The sequence below is a fragment of the Anser brachyrhynchus genome (genome assembly GCF_964034855.1).
Source record: "Anser brachyrhynchus genome assembly, chromosome: 4".
In the NCBI taxonomy this organism is placed as follows: domain Eukaryota; kingdom Metazoa; phylum Chordata; class Aves; order Anseriformes; family Anatidae; genus Anser; species Anser brachyrhynchus.
Window position 1 is genome coordinate 21,314,110 of NC_137698.1, and position 22,983 is coordinate 21,337,092.

Below are 22,983 nucleotides of genomic sequence, written 5' to 3' on the forward strand. Positions count from 1 at the left end.
GGGAACGACGCTGGTTGGGCCTCTGGGAGAGCTGATTGAAGAAAGGGGGAAAAACAGCTGTGTAACAGCAGCTGGGAGAGGAGTGAGAAAATCTGAGAGACACAGCCCTGCAGCCCCCAGGTCAGTGCAGAAGGAGGGCAGGAGGTGCTCCAGGCACACAGCAGCAGTTCCCCTGCGGCCTGTGGAGAGGCCCCTGGTGGAGCAGGCTGTCCCCCTGCAGCCCATGGGTCCCACATGGAGCAGATCTCCACGCTGCAGCCCCCCCGTGGAGGAGCCCCCGGTGGAGCAGGTGGATGTGGCCTGGAGGAGGCTGCGGCCCATGGAGAGCCCCCGCAGGAGCAGGCCCCGGGCCGGAGCTGCAGCCCGTGGAGAGGAGCCCACGCAGGAGCAGGGGGTCTGGGGGGAGCTGCCGCCCGTGGGGGACCTGTGCTGGAGCAGTTTGCTCCTGGGGGATGGACCCCGTGGTACGGAGCCGTGTGGGAGCAGTTCCTGAAGAGCTGCTGCCTGTGGGCAGCCACCGCTGGCTCAGTTTGGGAAGGACGGCATCCCGTGGGAGGGACCCCACGGGGAGCAGGGGCAGAGGGACCTTGAGGGAGCAGTGGAGACAAAGCCTCAGGCAGGGACTGACCGCAGCCCCCATTCCCTGTTCCCCTGCCCTGCTCAGGAAGAGATGGAAGAACATGGATGGGGGTGAGGTGTTTTTAGTTTCTCACTGCTCTATTCTGCTAGTGTTAGGCAATGAATTACATTGAACTCCCTACAGCGAGTCTGTTTTGCCCATGACGGTAACCAGTGAGCAATTTCCCTGTCCTTATCTCAACCGTTGAGCGCTTTTCCTTTGTATTTTCTCCACCTTTTCCTTTGAGGAGGGCGAGTGAGAGAGCAGTTGTGGTGGAGCTCAGCTGCCCAGCTGGGTGAAACCACCACACTGCTTTACAGGTGGAAAAATAAATGAGATAATTGATTTGTGTGGGAAATGCATCGCAGGGTCCAGAAAAAGTTAAAGATTTCAGTGACTCTAGCTCTGAGCTTTTTTACTCTCAAAGCAAAAGATCTGAAATCCAAAATGAGCACTCCATTCTCTGCTGCCCACCTCTGTTATTGATCTGTAATATGTTCACACGTTTTAAAACCTCACCTTCTATATAATTCCTTGTAAATTTCAAATAGCAATCCTATCTCTTTTCAAGAAATAGCATGTGATGCAGTTGTACTTCCTATCATGTGACCTTTAAACTCCTAGTCATATAAAGTAATCCAAAGACTACAAAGTGATGCAGAAAAGCAGATTAGAGTAACACAACTATCGTTATTTTTAAGTGTCATTAACTATCTTCTGGGAAAATTCATTGCCCATCCGCACTTCTGCAAATGGCTGAGAGCATTGCTAAGAAACTGAGAAGCAGAGCAGGAGGAGAGAGAAGTAAAAAAGATTAAAGGTGCACTTTTTGTTCTGCCTAGCTTAACCACTCATCAACCCTTGTTCTCAAAACAACAATCTCGTTGCGATGAAAGAAAAAAATGAAACTAATGATACATAAAAGTATTCTAACCTTAACAAGATGGATCCACAAGGCAAGTTTACATATTTAAATATCCTTGTGGGCTCCAAAGCCCAAATTAGAAATTCTCTGAATCCTGCTCCAAGTTTTCCACAGAAAAGTTTCCTGGACACCTATATCTCCGTCCATGGTACACTTACGCCTGCCTGTGTTTTGATCGTTTAGTGCCTTTTTCAAGTCTTAAATAACGGAATGCCTTTTTATTTTTTCCCTTTTATAGAGGTCAAATATTGTCTCTACATATCTTATCAGACTGCTGACCTATGAATTTCCTCCACTCCTTTCCTTCTCAGGCTATTAGTTTCTTCTTTAGATATGAAAAGTGAAATCATACAGCAATCAGTATTTCTCAGAAGTGCTAGAAGAACCTTTAGTTTCCTTTTGATGCTGTCAGTCGTGCTGCAAGTTAACTGGGTGCAAAAGCACAATAGACATTCCCTAGATCAGAACTTTCCCACCAGGTGACCATTAAAATTAGGGAGGTAAAGGAGAATCCCCATAATTCTGAACACATTTTAAGCTTCCTATTTAGATCAGTACATTCTTTGGCAAAAACACAGCTGCTAGAAGGGTACGTGAACCTGGGTGAAGGTCGATGGCCTTACTTTAAACTGAGATCTGTCGCTGCCACTTCAGTCCAACCAGCTCTTGACATCCCAGCAGTCTAACACGTCAGGTTTTTCCATGGTAGCTTTACTTCCTGTATCGACTATACCTAACATAACACATCTATTTAGAGCACGTACAATTTGCATGTACTGACTAATAAGACTCCTGAGTTTATCAGGAAATTCCCACTTTGTTTTGGTCACTTCTAGCCCAGCAGAAGCAAGGGAAAGAATTATTTTTATTTCACTTGCCAGAAAGAAATTTTGTCACCAACATTCAGTTCAGCAGAAGGATAGCAAGAAGACACTGGGAAAATATATCTTGTGGGAGATGACTTAATAAACGTGCTATTTCATTTCCCCCTTTGATGAAAGACTACTTTTTAAGTGATGAGAACACAGCACACATCCTATTTCTATACCTTAGACTTATTATTTTTTTTGGTAAATAAATTAACTCACCATTTCAGACATGGTGATTTTCTCCCTCTTGCTACAGGCAAAAGACAAACACAAACACATAATTTTGTCATATACAACCCTATGTTTTTGTAAAAAAAAAAATCCATACTCAAAAAACTGTAATGCTCATGGACAAAACACTGTCCACACCTGCTGCAAAATGAAGCTTAAACATGCAAATCAACTACTATTTAAAATAGCATATTTACATTGGCTTCCTGGCCTGCACGACTCAAGCAACGTATCTGTATGGCAGAAATTCACAGCCCTCAACACCAAGAAATTATTACAGCCTTAGTTAAATGTATTAGAAAACTTTCACCCTAGTGCTAAATTTCTTACGATGAGTGAAAAATAGCTTTATTATCCTTATGTTGAGCTGAAATGTGGCACACTAATGAATGCTACTCATCTGCACTCAACTGTAACAAGGAACATAAAATTTTTATCTCACGCTCCTAATTTGAGAAATAGTTTCTTCTACGATAAGCTAGGAATTTCGCACAAAATGCAGGATATTAGACCTGGTGATAAAACCTCAAAAAGTAGGATTAGGCGAGGATAGGGCCTTTTGAGAGGCCAAGAAACTTAGCTTCTAATCTTAAACTTACCCCAACTCCAGGTACTAAAGGCCGACGTACAAATAAGGAACTAGAATAGTGACCTTAAAGTTCACAATGAAGCTGAAACTAGTCTGCAGGTTCAAAGAGCTATTGTGACCCATAGCGTAGTCTTAAACCGAGGAAAACAAGGAAACCTCAGAGAAAACAAGGAGACTAGTGGCTTTGAGCTAGCAGAAGCAAGGGAGATAAGGGATGAAAGCGAAAAAGCAAGGAGAAAAACAGCTGAAGGAAGATTCCAGACTGATCTGTAGCAAGCTTTTGCTCCTTAAGGGTCATTAACTTATTAAAAAACACACTAATTGAAATGCAAGTGCATGCAAATGTGGGATTTGGTGTGTCCCACTCCCTGCTGGTCCTCTGGAATGCACAGACCCAACAGAGATAAGGTAGGCAAGCTACAACCACCACTGAAAAGTAGCCAGAGAGAGTTTCACAAGTTAGCTGTGTATAAATAACAGTGATTCAAGTCAGAGGGGTACTTGCTTTGTAAAAGATCACCAAACACCTGATTCTGCAGAATTATAATTAATTACTTAATTAAAATACCTTTGTGGGGATTCTGACTCTGTGCGCTTATTGGCTAGGCACACCAGGCACGAACCTAGAGGTAATACTTTTGGCATCCCAGCTGGGACTCCTAAATTAGTTTTGCTCTGTCTAGCTTGTCAGCGTTGGTGCCAGAGGGGAGGATGCCAGACACCAAGAGTACCCTAATGATTTTACTGGGGTCTGTCTTTTACACTCTGAAAGTCTGGGGCAAGTGGTACAATGCTCTGAGGAATCCACCAAATATCGGGATAAAAGGGAAATCACTGGACTAGTGAGTATAGTTTGTATCTTCCTATGGGTATTTGCAGAGTGGATTGTCAGCCACGCAGGTAGGTGCTGTGGTTTAGCAAGGACAGGAGGTGGCCCCATGAACTACCTGACCCAATTGATGGGTTAAAGTTAAAGCTGAGCTACCAAAGGGACAATGGGAAGCGGTCAGCCCAGAATCCTCCCTTCTGAACCCCCTTGGAGTAAGAGTTTCAGTTATCAGTACCCTCAGCACCACTGATGTATAACCCAGAGGTCTCCCCTATTTTTGAGACTTCTGTGGGGACATCAAGAGGCCAACCTGGGGGCTGGATTTCCAAGGTTTCTGCCGGAACATCGGACACCTCTCCTGAGGCTCAAGCTGCAGAGGTTCCTGCAGGGACATCGGAGGCCTCTTCTGAGGCCCAGACTGCTTCCAATTGTAGCCCCATAGCAATTCACATCCAACAGGAAATGGGGCCAGCTATCCAGGCACTGCTAAGAGAGGGAGATCCTGCTTTTGTTCATTATTCCATTTTACAGATAGTATCAGTTTTATGGAGAACGGACAGTGTAAAGCAGGATATGTGGCCACGACCCTTCGGGATGCAGCAGAAACAAAGTCACTACCTGATAATACCTCAGCACAAGAAGCTGAACTAATTGCCTTGACTAAGGCCTTGGGATTAAAAGAGGGGAAGACCCCCAGTGTTTATACGGACTCTAAATATGCCTTTGGAGTTCTGCACGGCCATGGAGCCATCTGGAGGGAGCGAGGGCTACAGTGACTTAGGAGCCTAAGCTGCCTTAGGAGCCAAGGAAGCAGCCAGCGGAGCACCAGGAGACCTCCAAGAAGTAACCCCAGGCTTTGGAGAGGCAGAGAACAGGGAGAGCCGCGGTCTCCACGCGTGGCCGCTCACCTCCCACCCGTGCTGGGACCCCCTGAGGGATCCCCCCGCCGCCTGCCCGTCCCCCCCTCCGCACTCACCGCCACAGGCCGGGCCGCCGCTGGGAGGGACGGGCCGCCCGCCCTTCTGCCCGCCCTCCTGCCCGCCCTTCCTCGGGCGGAGCCAGCGGGGCGCGGAGGGAGGGAGGGAGGGAGGGAAGGAGGGAGGAAGGGAGGAGGACGGAGCCGGACAAAGCAGCGGCGGCGGCGGCCGGGCCGAGGTGAGGTGCGGGGCCCGGGGGGCTGGAGGGCGGTGGGCGGGCGGGGAGCCTGCCCCGGGCAGAGCTGGCGGGGGGCGGCCATGGCGCCCCTGTGGGGCCGGCGGCCCCGCTGCGGGAGGGCGCTGGGGTGTCGGCGGGGTTTTCCTCGGGCTCGGGGCAGGGCGTTGTGCCGGCTGGGGGTTGTTTGTAGGGGATCTGCACGGATCTGAGGGAGCGAGCTTTAATTTTACACTCTCTCTAATGTCCCTCGGGTAGACTGGCAGCCAACTGGAGGCGGGGGCGGGGGGCGGGATGCTAGAGTTCAGCCGGGTTTACCAGAGTAAAGCTTTGGAGGCAGCGGGTTAAATCGTGCCTGGAAAATGGCTCTGCTGTGACCCAGATCCTAACAAAGGCTGGAGTGTGCGCTAGCTGGGAGTTAATCCAGAGCGAGGCTCACGGTGCGATCCTCACGATGCTCGGCGCTAACACACCGAGCCGGGAAGCCTGGGTAAGAGCCTCGGCGCACCTGAGGCACTCACGGCGAGAAATTGCACAATAACTTCGCAGAGCACATGGAAGCCCTGTCCAAGGTATTCTCAGCCTCGGTGGATTGAAGGATGGTGCTGGTAATCCAGGTTTTTATCCTCCGGTTAGTGATTCCGGGGAGACCTCAGTGTGGCCTTTCTGTACTTAAGGGGTCCTGTAAAAAGGATGGAGAGGGACTCTCACTTGGGTAGGTAATGATAGGGCAAGGGGGAATGGTCTTAGACTGAAAGAGGGGAGATTTAGATTAGAGGTTAGGAGGAAATTCTTCACTCAGAGGGTGGTGAGGCCCTGGCACAGGCTGCCCAGAGAAGCTGTGGATGCCCCATCCCTGGAGGTGCTCAAGGCCAGGCTGGATGGGGCTTTGGGCAGCCTGGGCTGGTGGGGGGTGTCCCCGCACATGGCAGGGGGTGGGACTGGGTGGGCTTTAAGGTCCCTCCCAATCCAAACCATGCTGTGATTGCTGTTCTCTAGTCCTCATTCCTGGTCAGTAGTGTCAGGTTCGAATATAATACACGTACCCCTAGTAGCCCTGTCAGGCTCCTTAGCGTTATCTCTCGCAGTGGTGATGGATTAATAGGTGTGGACGGATGAATAAGGGAGGCTTCCGTCAACTCCCAAAATAAATTCAGGTCTTATTCATTTTGCAGGCTAATGATGATAAATTAAATTTGGTTTGGCTTTGGAAGATTAGAGTGCTGGCCCAGGGTGAGCCCTTTCCAGCGGCCACATCCAGACCAGAAGGAATTGCGGAGGGCTCTCACAATGCTGGCACACTTCCATCGGGGGTAGCAGCTTTTGGTGGTGGTGTAACGCCACAAGGGAAATATTATGCTGTATTTCAGATCTGTTTAGTTTTTTGTACAGTCCGCTATGTCTTCCTTCCATTATTAAGCATCTAATTATCAATAATTTTGCATTCTACTATGTATAACTGATTTTGCATATCTGCATTAGCATCACAGCGTTCTGTGTGTGCATAAAATATCTGCTTTCAGTCTTTAACAGTCACGTAGTCATAATCTTGCAGTCACGTGAGCTGGAAAACCGTGCCCTTTTGTAATCTTTGAGGGCATGTTTTATGATTGTGGTTTCTGTTTTGGGAATGTATTTTAACACTGTTACAATCGGTGCTTTGTCGCAGCTGACATGTAGTGAACATGTGTTGTCTTGTCTACTGTGGCTTGCATATTTCAAGACAGTATCGGTAACTGGAGACAACTCAGTTATTTGCTTCCTTTCTTGTTTGAGAAGCTTTGGTATTTTCATCACTATATTGTTAACTTGTCTCCTAGGGTTCAAAATTCAGACAGAGTGCTCTAAAGAGAAACTAGTTAGTTCTCATATGGCAGTGGTGTGATATGTGATAAAGTGAATTTAATTTCATTAGGTCCAGGTAGAGTAAGTTAGTCCAGGCTGGAATGGAGTAAATACATTGTTTCATCATCTTCCTATTAAAATAAAAGCATTAGAACAACTATTTGTATAGGGCAAAATACATTTTTGTTTTTGTTGTTATACGGGGAGACTGTGGTTCATTTCTCATAGCTTGCTGAACATAGTTCTGGACCTCTGTCAAGCACTGTGGTTTTCTTTAACCACTTAGTGCCTCTAAACATCATCATAGGATCAACTTTACATCCTGTATCTGTCTCATAGGGTTTGTTTGTTTAATTATTATACTTTTTTTTTCAAATACTGAAAAATAGACCATTAAAATAGGCTTCCTAAAACCTGTACTACATTCTCTGCTAGATTAAAGAAAAGCTATTGCTTGTTTTTGCTACTTGATTTTTTTTTTTTTTTTAAGTTTCCTGACAGGTGAGAGCTCTTCTTACCTAAGCTTTCAGAGAAAAGAATATCAAGGAGCAGAATAACCATTTTCGATTAAATCCATAAAGCCCTGTCCTGATTTTTTTTTCCTCTATTCCTAAATACCATGAGCTCATTCTCTACAGGGGAATGTGAATTCTGCTTGACAGAATGATATCACTGCATTACCTCAGCTGAGATGAGGCAATTCTTAATAGTCTGTCAGAATCAGCATCATCCTCCAGAGAGCGTTGCTGTTCCCCTGACTGGAGCTTGAGAGCAGAAAACACGCGTTTTGTGCCTAGCAACAAATCAGGCATCTCTTGGTGGATGCCTTTTGTTCTTTGAAGAAGTGCAGGCGGCTTGGTGTGTTAAGGTGCTCAGAAATCCGTGGATGTTAAAGGTGAGTTGCAGATTCTATTCTGAAGATGAAGCATACGTATTTTAAATGCCTAATGTATTATACTCAGTTTTTCTTCATTATCTCTCCGGCTTCTGTACAGATGCTTGGACAAGCTCATCTCAAGATGCAGCAGAATGCAGTAGGCTTTAATGCTTCATTAAACAACTGAAGCTGTAGATTATGAGTTAGGTTTGCAAATGCTTTAGTTAGAAATACTTCTGTAGTATCATGCTGCAAAATGCATTTTACATGTTTCAGAAACAAATTACTGTAATTCACTATAATTGTAGTTTCATGCTAGCCACTTCTGCAAGTTTCATTGTTTTCTTGGCATTGGATCAGGGAGAGCAATTTTAAATTAGGGTTACAAAAGAGTCAAGGAGATAAGTGTTTATTTAAGGTCACTTAAACGTTGAAGATCTTTGTTTCTTACTGTTTGCAACATGAGTTAACGTTTGTGTTATAAAAGCAGTCAGCAATCCTAGGCTCTGCCTGTTCAACCCTGCTGCTGTTCATCAGTGTTATACCCACTGAGTACTAAAACCAGGCCCTACTGGGATGCAACAGTTTGTTTGGAGCCCATCTGACGTGAACCCAAAGCAGCCTGACAATCTGCTTGCCCTCCCTAACGCTTCTACGCTCTCTCTGCGGGCCAGAGAGTTGTTAGCTTTCCCTATACTTAAGCCAAGTCTTTCTCCAGGGAGTCACTGGAAGCCCATGTTGGTTTATGTGATAGGGTGTGACCACAGCCCAGGTAGTCATGTTTGCTGGCTTACACCAGCGATCCAGGTACTGAAACACTGGTGCTGCAGATCGTCGTGGTGCCAGAGAGCCACATAAATAGCTGGGCTTTAGCGGAAGCTGAACACTGCGTGAACACTGTGTCATCGAGGCTATCAGCACCGCTCTCACTACGCCTGCTGGCTAGTTTAGATACTGGGGTTGCTGCGTGATATTGCGCCTTTTTGTGTGTGGTGCGTGTCTTCGTTACTGTTGGCAGGCAAAGAACACGTAAGCAAACAAGTTGAGGTTTTCCCTGTCTCTCCCGGTGCGGAAGGGCTGGGCTGTGCTTCTGCACATAGTGCTTCTCCTGAAGGAGTAGCACGAAGTGCATCAGAATTGTGCTTTAGTCTGGGTGGAGGCTTTCTTACAAAGTATGATTTTGTTCAGAAGGCTCAGAGAGAGCTGAAGAAAGCTGGGAACTGAAGACAAGGATGGCTGTGGTAGGGACAGGGTGAAAGAGGCACAGAAACTCGTGGAAGCTGGTCTCTGCTGGACCAGGGGGACTGGTGGCATTCTTGTCAATGAGAGCCTTTCCTGCCCGTGCCTGGGGTCAGAAGTTACAGCTGACTGTGGAGACGCAGCTTGTTGCTCAAGACTTGTTTCCTGTCAACACTAGCGCTCCTTGCCTGATGGTCAGGCTTAGGGCTGGATTGCTGTGGTGCCACGGGGCTCAGGTAGTTGAATTACCCTTTGGGAGTGCTCGTCTTTTTCTGCAGAGGGAACTTCTAAGAGATTAAGATTCGCAGTTAGGCCGAGTGAACCCAGATCGTGGTGCTAGGCAGGCAACGTCAGCATCGTAGCCCTACTTTCCACCCAATGATATTGTATTTAAAGGACATTTCTAAGATATAAACTGAAAATGTGTTTTAGAAACTTTATTTCTAGAATAACCAGCTTATTTGATGCTTCTGTAATTTGGTTGTCAGACCTGCTGTGTATTGTTATACAATACGGTTCTCAAGTCTGGAATAATTTGATGGACAAAATTTCTTAGTTATGTCAGTGCTCCAAGATACAGAGAAATAGTATTCAGAATAACCTTGAAGATCTTTTGAAGCCACTAAAAATGTAGGTAAATGCCTTTTAAGAAACCAGGAGAGAGAAGGTTGTACATACCCAAATTAGTGCTTCTGATGAGTAATTGCTCTACAGAAAACATGTGGGCCCAATGATATTTATGGTATATTAGAGTATAAATAAAAAGATAACAGAAGATAATATGACAGTGTAAGGTGGCAAATATAGTTGTGAGTCTCACATTAAGAACCTAAGCCCTCAATAAGAATCTCCATTGTGTCTGACCAACAAGCTTTACTGCTGGGTCTGGTTACGTGTACATCCCTATTTACCGTAAATCTGCCTGTTCAGCAAATTTCTTTAAAATTCATACCTTGGACCGCCTTGTCTTGATGTCTGAGCATTTATTTCACTTCTAAGCATTTATTATTCTGTCTGATCTGGTGGTTTAACTTTATGATGCTTCATCCTTTTTCTGCATCCTGAGTTAAAGATAACGTGGTGATGGCTTTAAACTGAAAGAGGGGAGCTTTAGATTAGATTTCAGGAGGAAATTCTTCTCTCAGAGGGCGGTGAGGCCCTGGCACAGGCTGCCCAGAGAAGCTGCGGCTGCCCCATCCCTGGAGGTGCTCAAGGCCAGGCTGGATGGGGCTTTGGGCAGCTCGGTCTGGTGGGAGGTGTCCCTGCCCATGGCAGGGGAGTTGGTACTAAGTGATCTTTAAGGTCCCTTCCAAACCAAACCATTCTGGGATTGTATTGTAATGTGTTTCGTGAGTATACACAGGGTAACTGGGAGGAAGGCATAGTGCTTTTATACTGATTTCTGCCTTGGTATCATTCATCCTTTTTTGCCCTATGTATTGATGAAAAGTAAACAGCAGTCCACAGTGCAGGAGTCATTCCACCAACTATTTAAAGTTATATTGTTAGGTTTTTACATTATTTATATTGCAATTGCCTTCGTTTACACTGGTTAGGATTGGATGCAGTGATATTTTGCGTGCAAACAGATTGCAGAGAAATGATTGATTTCTCAGAATACTATGACCTAAAACCTAATGTAGTGTGTGTCTTTGTACGTATCAAATAACTTGTATTGCTTGGTTTTTGATTTTAATTTCTTGGTTTTACTGAGATGGAATGATCCAAATATGGTACAATATTCATAGTATTAAAATACTACTAATGCATTTAGGGATGTTTATATATTTTTTAAGATTACTTTCCATTTCTCTGTCTCTAACAGAAAGCTATTCTGTGTGAATATCCCCTTTTAACTTTTCTGTTTTCTCTGTAATACTAAAAAAAAAAAAAAAAAAAACCAAAAAAAAAAACATAAAAGCACTGTGCAGAGCTTTAAGGAGACCTAACAAAAATTAAGCAATCTGAATGTATTATGTTGTATGAAAATTAAGTTACATATTTCTGTTTTCTTATGTTTTCAAGTTGATAACTGAGAGCCACGATGGCAGACATAAAAGATGGACTACAGCTGGGGGAAGATCTGGCAGATGCAAAATCTTTCCCTGGTTCCAAAGGGTAAGTGAGGTACTTTTGTTTTAAGTCACTATGCATGTTGAGGAATCCTGTGCTGCAACTGAAGATGAGAACTGTAGAAGAAATGCTATTACCATAATTGACAGCTTTACTTTTAAATTTATAATAATTTTTATATATATATATATATAAATTTTTGTACAGGCTCTGAAAATATACCATCTCTGACGAAACAGGACATATGTATGTACAAGGAACTAAAAAGCAAAACACTAAATGTTCAGTTAGATTTGGCTTAGCAGTATTACCAAGCAGTAAGCTGTTCTTGGAAAGAGGATTCTCTGTCTCACTCTGTGCTGGATGTTCACAGCTTTCCTTGGACTCCGTCTAGTGCTCACCTGAACTTGTAGCAGCCAGTGCAGTTGCTTAAACTGAGCTGCTGTAGAGCTATGTGTGCAGAAGCACATGTATTGCAAGGGGAATTTACAGCAGTGGAAAGGAAGAAAAGAAGTCCTGTTCTTCCTGGTGACAGTCATTACATTGTAGCAGTATGATCAGATTACACCCTCTTTGGGAAGTTGATTTGTTTCTGAAGTCATTCTTCTTAGTATTTTAATGAAAAGTAGATTTAAGAGCATTACAAACTTTTTAATTGTAAAATACAGTATGACAGCAGGCCCCAGTCTTATAACCACTTACCCATGTGCTTAAATGAGGAAAGACGTACTGACTTCAGCATGTGTTGACTGAGTAAAATTGAAAGCAGCTCCAGAGTCACAAGAGGTAACTAGGGTGCCAACTGAGACAAAATTACAGCTACATGTAGAGTCTTTATAATTTTCTAGCTTTTTAATATTTACCTGTGAAAATTCAGTGGTAATATGGCTTTTGGTTGGAATTCAGTTCTAGACTTAGTCTTAAAGCTTATCTTGCCTCCAGGTACCTAGCTACTTAAAGACAATAGTTTAAAAAGATTTCTTCATGGTATGATCATTGGTTTCCTTAAATCACTGTTATATATTCTCCTGTGCAAAGGCATTATCATTGTAGCTACAATGCTTCCTTGATTCTTTTAATTTTAAGCTTGTTACAGGTTGCACAGAGGATTACTAGAAATACAGATGACTCTTATTTATTTGTGTGTGTGTAGATTTTACAGAGCTTGAAACTTTGGTTTTATTATTTATTTCGGAGCATAACTATACAAAGCAGTTTTATTGGTTATTTCAACCTTTGGGCAAGTACAGTCTTCATTTGTCTTACATCAGATCTATCCACTGATTTCACAGATGTATCTTCTATGGATCAAAAAGCAAGTCTTACTAGTTCTGCTGTTTTTGCTAAAATAATAATTTGTTTACTTATGTATTTAGAAATTAGTGAAGAGAGAACAGAAAGTAACACTTAAAGGTTGTCTGATTTGCGTATAGAATGAACCTACCTGCTAGCAAGTCTATGGACTCCGGAATTCTGCCAGACTACAGCTACAGAATGGATTATCCAGAGATAGGAGAATGTGTTATAATAAACAATAAGAACTTCCACAAAGATACCGGTAATACTTTCAATTTTTTATTTATTTTTCCATATTTCAGATAAATTGGTGGCATGTATTATTCTTCAGAATTAAATATGCAGTCCAGTTTTGATTGCGTTCTAAAATTAAGTGGTTTGAATGGGTGTGATTCATTTCAGTGTACTCATCCTAATATGCATAGGGAGAACATGTTAGGGTGTAGCTTTAATGGGGAGAAAAAATGGGTGGCGGTGGAAGTCTGTCTTGCCTTTGAGTCATGACTTCTGTTATGTAAATCTTTTTCTCAGTCCTTATATAGATAGGTAGATATAAAAATAAGTGATAGATAAATCTATGAAACAGATGCAGAGAGGGGTGGGGTGTGCATGTGTAACAACGCACTGTTTTTCTATTAGAGTGGATCTGGAAAAATGGAATAATATTCTAGACTACTGCAGGTATAAGAGAAAATAATTTGGCTGTCTTGGAGCGTTCTATCTACATCATATCAAAATAACGTGTCTCTTACGTATAGGGCTGTCATCTCGTTCAGGTACGGATGTAGATGCTGCAAGTGTCAGAGAAGTTTTTATGAAGCTGGGATATAAAACCAAGCTTAGCAATGATCTTTCATGCAGGGACATTGTTAAAGTTTTGAAAAACGGTAAGTTATCATATGATATGAATGTGTGTTAAATCCACCGCTGTTTTCAAAAACACCTCTAGCCCTCTTATATCTTCTCCTATGGTTCTTTTACGTGATATTTCATATCTCCCCATGATTTATTGCTAAAGATGTATGTCATTGTTTTTATGTTTTTTCATCTTTGTTGTTTCTCCATCTTTTGTGCCATGACTGTCTCAGTCTCGTCTTCCTTTCTCGTCTTCTAAAGAGGGATGGAAAAACATGCTGAAACATAAATGCAGGCTGATTTATTTTCTGACCTTTGGATCACTGAAACTCTGTGAGTTGGAAAGAAACCTGCTTTTTGGGTAGAATTGGGTAGAAGGGTTCTGTGCTATATGCTTAGTGGTGTGACCCAGGAGGTATATTATGATCAAGGGGCCAAAACTGCAAGTGTGTGGACTGAATTACTCTAAAAGAAAAGTAACTCGTGTTTTGTTTGAATTGTGAATCAAAACACCTTTATCTCAAGCAAGAACTTTATGCTATTGTTTGTGTAAATCCTGTTTTGTTTGGAGCTGGCTATATCTAGGCCACCAAATTAAATGGTGCCTGGAAGTGCTCCATAGCCCTGGAATGCAGTCTACTCTAGTTAAGCGTTGGAAGGTTCTCTGGCACAACTGTGGCTCATATCTGTTTGCACTATCCTGGACTATTCTTGGTCACAGTACAGCAGTGAAAGTGTTCCAGGGATTATTCCCAACAGCCAATTAGCCTGCAGCAATCCCCATTTTAAAATTTGCATGTTTGCTAACATAGATGTAGGCCCTCTAGTACCAGAGAAGGCTTCCGGGCACGGTTAATTTGACGCCTGTCTGTTGACAGTAGCTGAAAGTGGAAAGCCATGTTCTCTGATTCCAGATTTCTGTCTTACCTGTGGTATAAGACCTCCAAATATACAATATAAACTACATCCTGACTAGAGATTGCCCCAAGCTAGCCTTTTCTGACTCTTCTAGATGCAGTGCTTGTCTTTAGATTGTAGAAATACCTTAGTGTGCATTTCATGTGAGAAAAATAAAAAATAGTTCAGTTTTTTCAAAGTAGAAATTCAGTCTTTTGGCAAGCTCTAGAACAGAACATTTCAGTTTTTGGGACATTTTTCATCTACAAACTTATATTTACTTGAGGTTCCCACAAAAAAAATCCTTTTGGATCCCTTCTTTTAAACCGTTTGTATATTTTCATATATTTAAAATAATTGTCTTGGTCATCAATTTCAGGCAACAAAAGACATCATAGAACATCTGTTCTATGTTCTTTACATACCACAAGATGAAAAAAGAAATCTATAAATGCTTTATAGCAAGCTTAAAGGTCTTCAGGTACAAAACTCAGAGGCCTGAATAATGTTGCTAGACTTTGCTACTAGAGGACAAGAGCAGAGAGGAGCGTCTAATTTTAGTACGTAGGTCCCCCAGCAGCCATAACTTTCATGCTACATTCAGTTCCCATGTAATCCAAGCAGTTGAAGTGTCCCAGACTGGAAAGAGAGACAAGGCTTCCCTATCCTTTCCCAAAACTCGGAACTTCCCATCAGTCTGATCCCATATGCCATTACTGTATGAGTGAGGTGTACCATCTGGACTTCAAGACACTGTTCAGAACGGTACAGCCAACTTGCTTTGTTCCCTCGCTGTGTTCATGGCCTAGTTTTGTGTCCATGTTTTACAATGGGTAGGGCTGACCTTTAATTTAGGGACTTCTGTGTCCAGACTTCTGAAGTAAAGTAGGCTGGCTCCTTTTGTTCAGAAGTGAAACTGGTTTGAGGTTTCTACATGTGGGAATAGTTGTTCTTAATTTAATGAGCTCTGTCGTATAGGAAATATCAAATGTTCAAAGCTTTTGGCTAAATGCAGTAAGTTATGACATTTCTCTTGTCTTCCAAGTTTCTGAAGAAGATCACAGTAAGCGAAGCAGTTTTGTTTGTGTGTTGCTAAGCCATGGTGAAGAAGGACTTATCTATGGTACAGATGGCCCCCTCGAACTGAAAGTACTAACGAGCCTTTTCAGAGGTGACAAGTGCAGAAGTTTAGCAGGAAAACCCAAACTCTTCTTCATTCAGGTGATGTAAAACTGAACGATGATCTTCAGAGCATAAGAACACTTCACTTCAAAAAAATTTCCCATTAGTTACAAGTACAAAATAGTTAATTATTCCTAAAATTGCTATAAATGGAATTACTTTCAGAATAAGATTTTCTTCAGGCTTGGTATTGATGCAGTCTGCCCTCTTAGATAGGCAGCATTTGTTATAGCTGAAATTGTTATGAATTAAGGTAATGCAAAATCTTTCTCAACGCTAGCGAATATTTTAGTGAGTTTCTGAATGTACTTTTGAATGAATATCTATTTTAACCAAACTGTGTAGTTAATTTAAATAAATGCTTGTTTCTTTTCTTCTGAGTCTGGTTAGTCTAATACCCTTCAGAGCTGGAAAAAAATAAATCAGTGTTCTGATCATTGTTATCACTGCCTTTTTCTCATTTATGTTTGATTTTATTTTCCACTCTTCTTTCCAACAAATAGGCTTGTAGAGGGACTGAATTAGATTCTGGTATTGAGGCAGACAGTGGACCAGATGAAATGACGTGTCAGAAAATACCTGTAGAAGCAGACTTCCTATATGCATATTCTACTGCTCCAGGTGAGAAACTTGCAAAGAAGATCTTTATTTCTGAAACTGTATCTATATATCAGCTTGTATTGATACTAAGCACGGCAATTTACAGTTTTGTCCATTCAGTATCTGCTTACTTTACTTGTTTGAAAATATGAATTTGAAAATGTGTATTTTCTTCCTTCTATCTTTTCTTCTCCTTGATTTCATTTCCTTTTGAGGTAGTTGTTACTTTCAGTTCCTACAAAAACAGAAAATAATCTGATTATACATCTTCCTCACTGGCAAACCCTCAAACGTTCATTTGCTGTAAATTTAGTTAATCTGAGTTGTGCAAATAACTTAACAGCAGGAAACAAATGGTATTATTAATTCTGAAAGAAAAGAGCTGTTGGACATCTAAAGATGTATATACAGAAGTGGTGCTAAACACCAGCATATCATCTGTCTGTCAGCTCTACTTTCATCCTAAGCGTAGCAGTGGTGACGGAGCCCTTAGCACGCCCGTTACGTCATGAGTTACCAGAAATAAGCTCCAGTCTTCTATTCACTCATGTAGACCTGAAAATAGTGACACTGAAATCCATTTTGCATCTTGGCTCCGTCTGTCATGTGTCTGTTCCTTCATATATGTGTATTGCATGATAAAATAATAAATGGTTAATGGCTAAGGCTGTTGGAGCAGAAGGTAGTTTTGATTTTCCACCTACTTAACATTTTCTTAGATTAGAAAAGGATGAGACAGTTAGAAAAATCTTTTGGATTGAAATTTGATGAGACTGTTAAATCTGTTAGTTGATTAGTGGTTTGGGTTTTTATCTGTTTATTTTAAAACCTTAACTGCTATTGGTTATGTTACATTGTTCTGCTACTTGCTGTCCTGTCCTATGTCAGAGGCTGCTACATCTGATCATTTTGGTCTCTCTGTCTTCCACAGGCTATTACTCCTGGAGGAATGCAGCTGAAGGCTCCTGGTTTATTCAGTCTCTGTGTAGGGTGCTGAGGGAAAATGCACGGAAACTTGAACTCATGCAGATTTTAACACGTGTAAATCACAGAGTGGCAGAATACGAATCCTACTCCAATCGGCCGGATTTTAATGCCAAGAAACAGATTCCATGCATTGTCTCTATGCTCACCAAAGAATTTTACTTCCGTTGCTAGAAGAATTGCACCTTGCAATTTCTCAGTTCATGTTTTTATCTGTAATTTATACACTGTTTTAATATGGAATACCACTTTTAAATCTGAATTACTGTTCACTGCTGTGTGTGGCATAATGAACTATCTTAAAGTTAGATATGTCCAATATTAGAAGTAAACCTTAGTATGGATATGTTAGAAATGCAAAACTGAGTAGCTGAAGCACAGGCAAATTTGAAAATAGTGATCTGATAATCTGGAATAATCAGGAAGAAGAGACAGAAAAAAGGTCAAATCACTTAATGAGACCTACTTGGTGCTACATTTCCCTTTGCAGAAGGAGCAGAGAAAAGAAATCGTTCTTGTAAATATAGTTTGGTTCCATATCTTTGCCAATAAGAAGATTCTGAATGTGGTATGTTTGCTAATCACGGTAATATGATAAGTGTCATCATACATTTCTTTTTTAAAAACTCATGTTTTTTGAAGTTTAGGTTATAAACTAGCCTGAACGTATTTTATAACTTAAGAAACAAACTGTGGAAAATGGTCATTTCATTTTTTACATACAATTAGGAAGCATAGGTAGAATAAATTCAACTTTGTCCTGACTATTTCATAACGCTTTGTATGAAGTATCAGGTAAAGTAACTTTATCAACACAGTATCTGTTTCAAAATAAATTTTGTATTTCTGGCCTTGAAGCTGAGTGACTAAGGGACCAGTCCAGTCTTCCAAAATGTTTTTTTTTTTTTTTTTTTTCAGCTCCCTAGGAAAGGATGCCTAATAAAATTTGGTCATATTTGAGGCCACAAGATTCAGTGCAAAAGGAAGTCTGCATTCTGAGTAGTCTGATTTCCTCTTTCTGGGCATAAATTAGTGTAGGTCTGCTTTCTGCTGTGCACATACCACATATAATCTTTAAAAAACCTAGATATTATGGTACTGGAGAAATTTCCTTTGTTTATTATCAATTGGGTTAATTATTCATGTCTTTTATAAGACTTTAGCTGAAGTATGTTAACAAATAGTAAATTTAAATCTCTTGATTTTGACTGAATTTTGTGGAATAGGCTTTTAGTAAATTGTAAAAAAAAAAAATTATGGTTTTGGTGATGTTTCAGCTTGTGGCAGTTTTATGATGAACAAAGGAAGACAATGGTAAATGACTATAGGGTGCTTACAAAATACTTAAAACTCTTTAAATGTTGCAGCATAAACAATGTTAGCAAATTGATGTTTGCTTCCAGAGGCATTTGGATTTTTTAACTTAAATATTGTTACCTCAATTGTATAATGTTTTTCTATATGTATTATTTGTTTAGGATCTGATAGTTTTTGCAAATTAATTTTAACTTGAATTACATCAATTTTTCTCAAAACACTGCTTTCTCTTTTCTTCCCCATCTGCTTTAACACCTAAAGTTGAAGGGAAGCTTCTTTAAAGCATTGTATATGTTATAGCCAGGTGGTGAGCGTAGTGGTTGAGACATGGGGAATGCAGGTTCAAAAGTTATAGAGGAGGCAATTTTAACGTTGTAGATAAGCACTCTGCTTGCTGAATAGGAGGAACTTCATCTATGTCTCTTTCAGAAATGTTTTGTGAGAGAGGTATAGTCTGTCTTAACTGTTTGAAGTTTAAGTTTCAGGCAGATTTATTACTCGTGCTTCTATTGAAAAACTAAGTAGGACCCTGTTAAACATACTTAAAAAATAACATTTACAAAAACCCATATGTGGGATTCTTCATGTAGTTTGTGAATTGCAACAAGCAGCTGCACAGTGAGATGTCTGAAGTGGCTGATGGGAGTTCTGTTACCCTACTCCAAAGTGACTGGGAACAGGAATGTTCCTTGAATTCTTAGGGTATTTTTGTTGTGAAAAAGTCCTGTCATTGAATATGCGCTTCCCTTGGATTTAAAAAGGTCTTAATCTTTCTGGTCTCGATCCGTCTTCATGCTCTCTAGTCCCATTTTTCCATGAATTGTGTTTCTCTTGAAGTATTCGTTTATCTTCTTTCTCTACCTCATGAAGTATTGACATCTGCAAAGTTTGAATATAGTTCTCCCTTTAAATTTGCTTGGCAGGTATTGTGTTCATATCCTAAAATAGCTGATTAATAGCAGATTGAATGTGCAGCACATCCATCTTTTGCATAATTAACTAAGATTGCACTCTTGCATCACTTTTGTTTCATCTGACACCTGTCCCTCCTTCCCCCAAAAAAGGCAGCGGTAGGGAAGCCTGAAGAGGTGATGTGAATACTGTAGCACAAGTAATATGGAGTCATCTCATTATGTAAAAAGAAATATAAATTCCACTGAAGTCTGCTATAAAAAAAAAGTCAAACTCTCAGCCTCCACATATTAACTTTTTGAGCCATGATTAGCAGAAATAAAAATAGTGTCCCAAAATGCATAAGCCTTGCATTATGCGAAGTCAGCTGTGTTTATTAAACAGAAACAAGTTCGCTAAGCAGTTACAAAGCTTAGTACTTAGAGCACCGTGGTTTTTCTAAGAGCTGTATACAATCGCACATTCTGTCCCAGCTGAAGCAGTAGCATTTCAATCACAGGGGAAAGAGCGCTAAAGAAAGCAAAGAAGTCTGGCAGTTAGTTTGATCAGTCAGACGTTCTGTTTAAATCTGGGCACCATTTTTACTGCAGAGGTATTTCAGCCCCACAAATACTATTCCAAAATAGCTGCTTTGACTGGAGGAGCTCCTCCATTCCCAGGTCCTGAGGATACTGCAGAATCGCACTCAGCTTTTGCAAGCTGAAGCTGGATGTACGGGATCTAGTCTTGTCTTTGCTACGTTGTGGTGAAATCCTGGGTAAATCCCAACTCTGTCCTTTGCAGCCATACAATATTAGAATCAATCCACCAGCAAGTGCTTCAGGATTCTTCACGAGAAACTTTGTGTAACTCAGATTCTGTTGTGTATCAGAACTATTACGTAGCCCTGTCTCACAAGACTTAGCCTACTGAAGTTGTCATTACAGACAATAATCCCATTTTGGATTAAAGGAAATCTCTAAAGGAAAAGTGATTCTACAACTTTTCTAGTGTTCACTAAAATAGAGAAAAACAAAGTCAAAGCTAAGCTGCAATGAATTTAGGATATTTAGGAAGATGTACGGGTAGGGTTTAGAGAAAGAGGCAATGTTCCCATCAGTCCTTTCCTCTCACTACAAGAGCTGTGTTTCACTCCAGGTGAGTAAATTGCTCCACGGAGCCAGGAAGGCTTTGGGGTTATTTCTAGCCAAGGGCTGGTGTTCCCATCAGTGTGGCTTAAGGGCAGAGAAAGAGCCAGCTGGAGAAGGGAAGGGGTGGAGGTGAGAACATCCTTGAACACCATCTGGCAAGGAGGATTTTAGGTCTGGATAGAGCTTGTAAGCTAAGCTCATGGTAACTGGAAAAAATATGATCTAGTCAAACAGGTGAAATTGGGGCGGTGTGTAAAACCGAAACAACCCCCATGGCATTCACAGAATGCATCCCAGCCCTCCCAAGCTGCAGTCTGTGGCTGTTGCCTCTTGCTATGGCACCAGTAAGAGAGTTGGTTCCACTGATGCTGTAAATGCCTTTCAGGTAGCTGAAGGATGCAGCCAAGCTTTCCATTAGCCACTCTTTCACAACACTTCTTTGTATTTTTCATCAATTATTTTTTGTCTGCTTAAAAATAATTTATCTTGATAAAGCAGACCTCAAACCATTCAAAACCCCACATACATTGGTTTGCTTTCTCTGGACACACCTACTGTAATCTCTTCAGTCTCAAATACCTTTTTATATGCAAATTATATTTGTTAATGCAATCTTACATTTGTTTATTTACTGCTGAGGCCAGGCAGTAGGCATACAAAATCACTTCTAGAAACATTAACAGTATATGGGTAGTAAAGGATAAATTATAACAATGACAGCAGAAGAGTTTTCTCCTTATATCCTGTAAGGAATTATACTTAGTCCAATGAAAAACTCCCTCTCAGTGGTATATTTTCTCCTGTTATTGACTATCTGCAGCAGGACAGTCACAGCAGAACAACTGTTTCTCTTGTGATCGAGGTTCAGAAACAAACTACTGCTTCATCACCACGGGGTGTCACTGTAGATAGCACAATAATCCATAAAACTCACATTAATGAACAATTTGAAAACAAAACCAAAACCCTCCTGCATGACGCAACCCTTTCACACCTCCCAGTAGCTGCTTGCTGTCAGCCTGGGTGTTCATTGCTGCCGGGGACTTGCTTCCCAAAGAACACGGGAACATCACATCACCAATGCCCAAGAAAACCTCCCCCTGCCTTTCTCATCACGTATCAAAGCAGAACTGAATCAGCTCGTTTTAAGGCAGAAAGGGGATGTCTCTGCTACCCTAGACCCACCCAGAGGACACTCCCAAATACAAAGCATCTCCCACTGTGGATGCCTGCTGGACCACTGATGCATGGATAGTTAGTAATTTAAAAATGCATCCCACCAAAAAAAAAACTCCTGCCATACCTGTGGTGATGGTCTTTAAACAGAAAGATGTTGCAATTACTCGTTTTGCCTGCATCATGAAAGGTGATTGCTGAAAACAGATGGAGAGGAAAACTTGCTTTGTAAGCTCTCAAATATTATTTTTATGTCTGTGAGCCTTCAAAATCTAATTCAGTAGTTGGGACTTTCCCGGATGACCATACAACTAAAATTAAGACCTAACTTTTCCAACCAAATAAAACATTTTATTTTCCTTGCTAGAGACCAAAATGTTCTGTCATGAAGTCAGTCACATAATTAAAGTGCCTCAGAAGTAAGAAAGATGCACAATATTCATTTGCCAAAAGTATTTTGGTTTGTTTAGTGTTTGCAGGCAAGACTTTGAATTGGGCTCAGTAACTCACCGCTGCTGCCCCCAGAGCTCAGAGGACTTGTTTTGGCCAGCGATGGGGCTCTGCCTCTGCTTGCTGCACACGCAAGGCCACAAAGTTTCCGTCTAGCTGAAGATGTTGAGCTTCGTGTGGACTCAGCTGGTGAAATTCAGTAGCATGGGGTGTAGAAGACTGACCTAGATGATATAATTGGCCCTCGTGGATTTAAATTGTATACGGAAACAGGCCATTCAAAGTCGTCTCATCACCTCTAAAAAGGACCAGGCAGCAGGTTTTCCTTCGTATGCATAAAATAGCAATATTAACTGTGTGGCCTGAGAGTATCTGATGCAAGGATGGGCCTGTGGATGAAGAGCACTGTTGCAGCCCTTCATGGTCATTAAGAAATAACCCTGTTACCATCTAAGGAGAGCAGTGGGAACCACCAGTACTGTGCAGTTTACACTTTTCTGCACAAAAACATAGTTAAAACTAAACTTTGGCAGCTGCCTTACAGAGGAATCTGTTTTTGTAGGATCCTTCTTAACAGACACCAGAGTTTCCTCTTTCCCTTTCAACTTCTGGTACCAAAATGAGAACACTTTGGGTTCCCTTTTAATCCCATTCAGCTGAAAGCAGCTTCCTCAAACACACAGCCCACACCTCTCCTGCATGGCACCGTGCAGAAAGGCTGGCTAAAGGGAGATAAACCTTGCCTCTTTAGCAGGAGGCCTTAACGAGCTAAAGGCCTACTGCAAAGGCCCTGAACCCTTCTGCGCCTCCTTCTCCCTGGCTGGTTCCTGTGCTCAGCACGGTGGTTCTCCTGGCCCTATTGTCCAGACTGCAGGTGAGGCTAGTGGCCCCACGTGTGCAGCCCTCTCCGTGCCCTTTATTAATACAAAGTCCTCA

General features: G+C 41.7%; 2 protein-coding genes and 1 long non-coding RNA gene across 10 annotated transcripts in view; 1 reads left to right on the forward strand and 2 right to left on the reverse strand.

Annotated features, from left to right (window-relative positions):
* Nucleotides 1-5,160, reverse strand: part of PRIMPOL (primase and DNA directed polymerase) — an 18,766-nt gene extending 13,606 nt beyond the window's left edge. For 2 of the 5 annotated variants that reach the window (XM_080590169.1, XM_080590173.1), the window contains exon 1: nucleotides 5,039-5,160. The gene's annotated coding sequence lies outside the window, so the exon portion shown is untranslated. Of the gene's footprint in view, nucleotides 1-2,167; nucleotides 2,278-3,243; nucleotides 3,673-4,372; nucleotides 4,524-5,038 lie in introns of those variants that run through there. The other 3 variants (XM_080590170.1, XM_080590172.1, XM_080590171.1) reach the window with 3 other exon arrangements.
* On the forward strand, nucleotides 5,070-18,597 carry CASP3 (caspase 3). Of its 4 annotated transcripts, none has more exons than XM_080591386.1 (8): nucleotides 5,070-5,217; nucleotides 11,201-11,293; nucleotides 12,682-12,806; nucleotides 13,303-13,431; nucleotides 13,661-13,732; nucleotides 15,342-15,517; nucleotides 15,982-16,099; nucleotides 17,010-18,597. In XM_080591386.1, exons 2-8 carry the CDS (start codon nucleotides 11,220-11,222, stop codon nucleotides 17,234-17,236), a joined length of 921 nt encoding a protein of 306 aa, XP_080447512.1. In that variant the 5' UTR covers nucleotides 5,070-5,217; nucleotides 11,201-11,219; the 3' UTR covers nucleotides 17,237-18,597. The 4 variants fall into 4 exon arrangements, with proteins under 4 accessions (XP_080447512.1, XP_080447515.1, XP_080447514.1 ...); XM_080591388.1 differs by lacking the exon at nucleotides 5,070-5,217 and adding an exon at nucleotides 5,546-5,786; XM_080591387.1 differs by lacking the exon at nucleotides 5,070-5,217 and adding an exon at nucleotides 5,922-7,954.
* LOC308194871 lies at nucleotides 17,849-22,247 on the reverse strand. Its single transcript, XR_013950956.1, has 3 exons — nucleotides 22,108-22,247; nucleotides 21,725-21,794; nucleotides 17,849-21,323 (listed from the first exon to the last, which is right to left on the reverse strand). It is a non-coding gene; the product is annotated as an uncharacterized lncRNA (long non-coding RNA).
* Nucleotides 22,248-22,983: the final 736 nt, after the last annotated feature.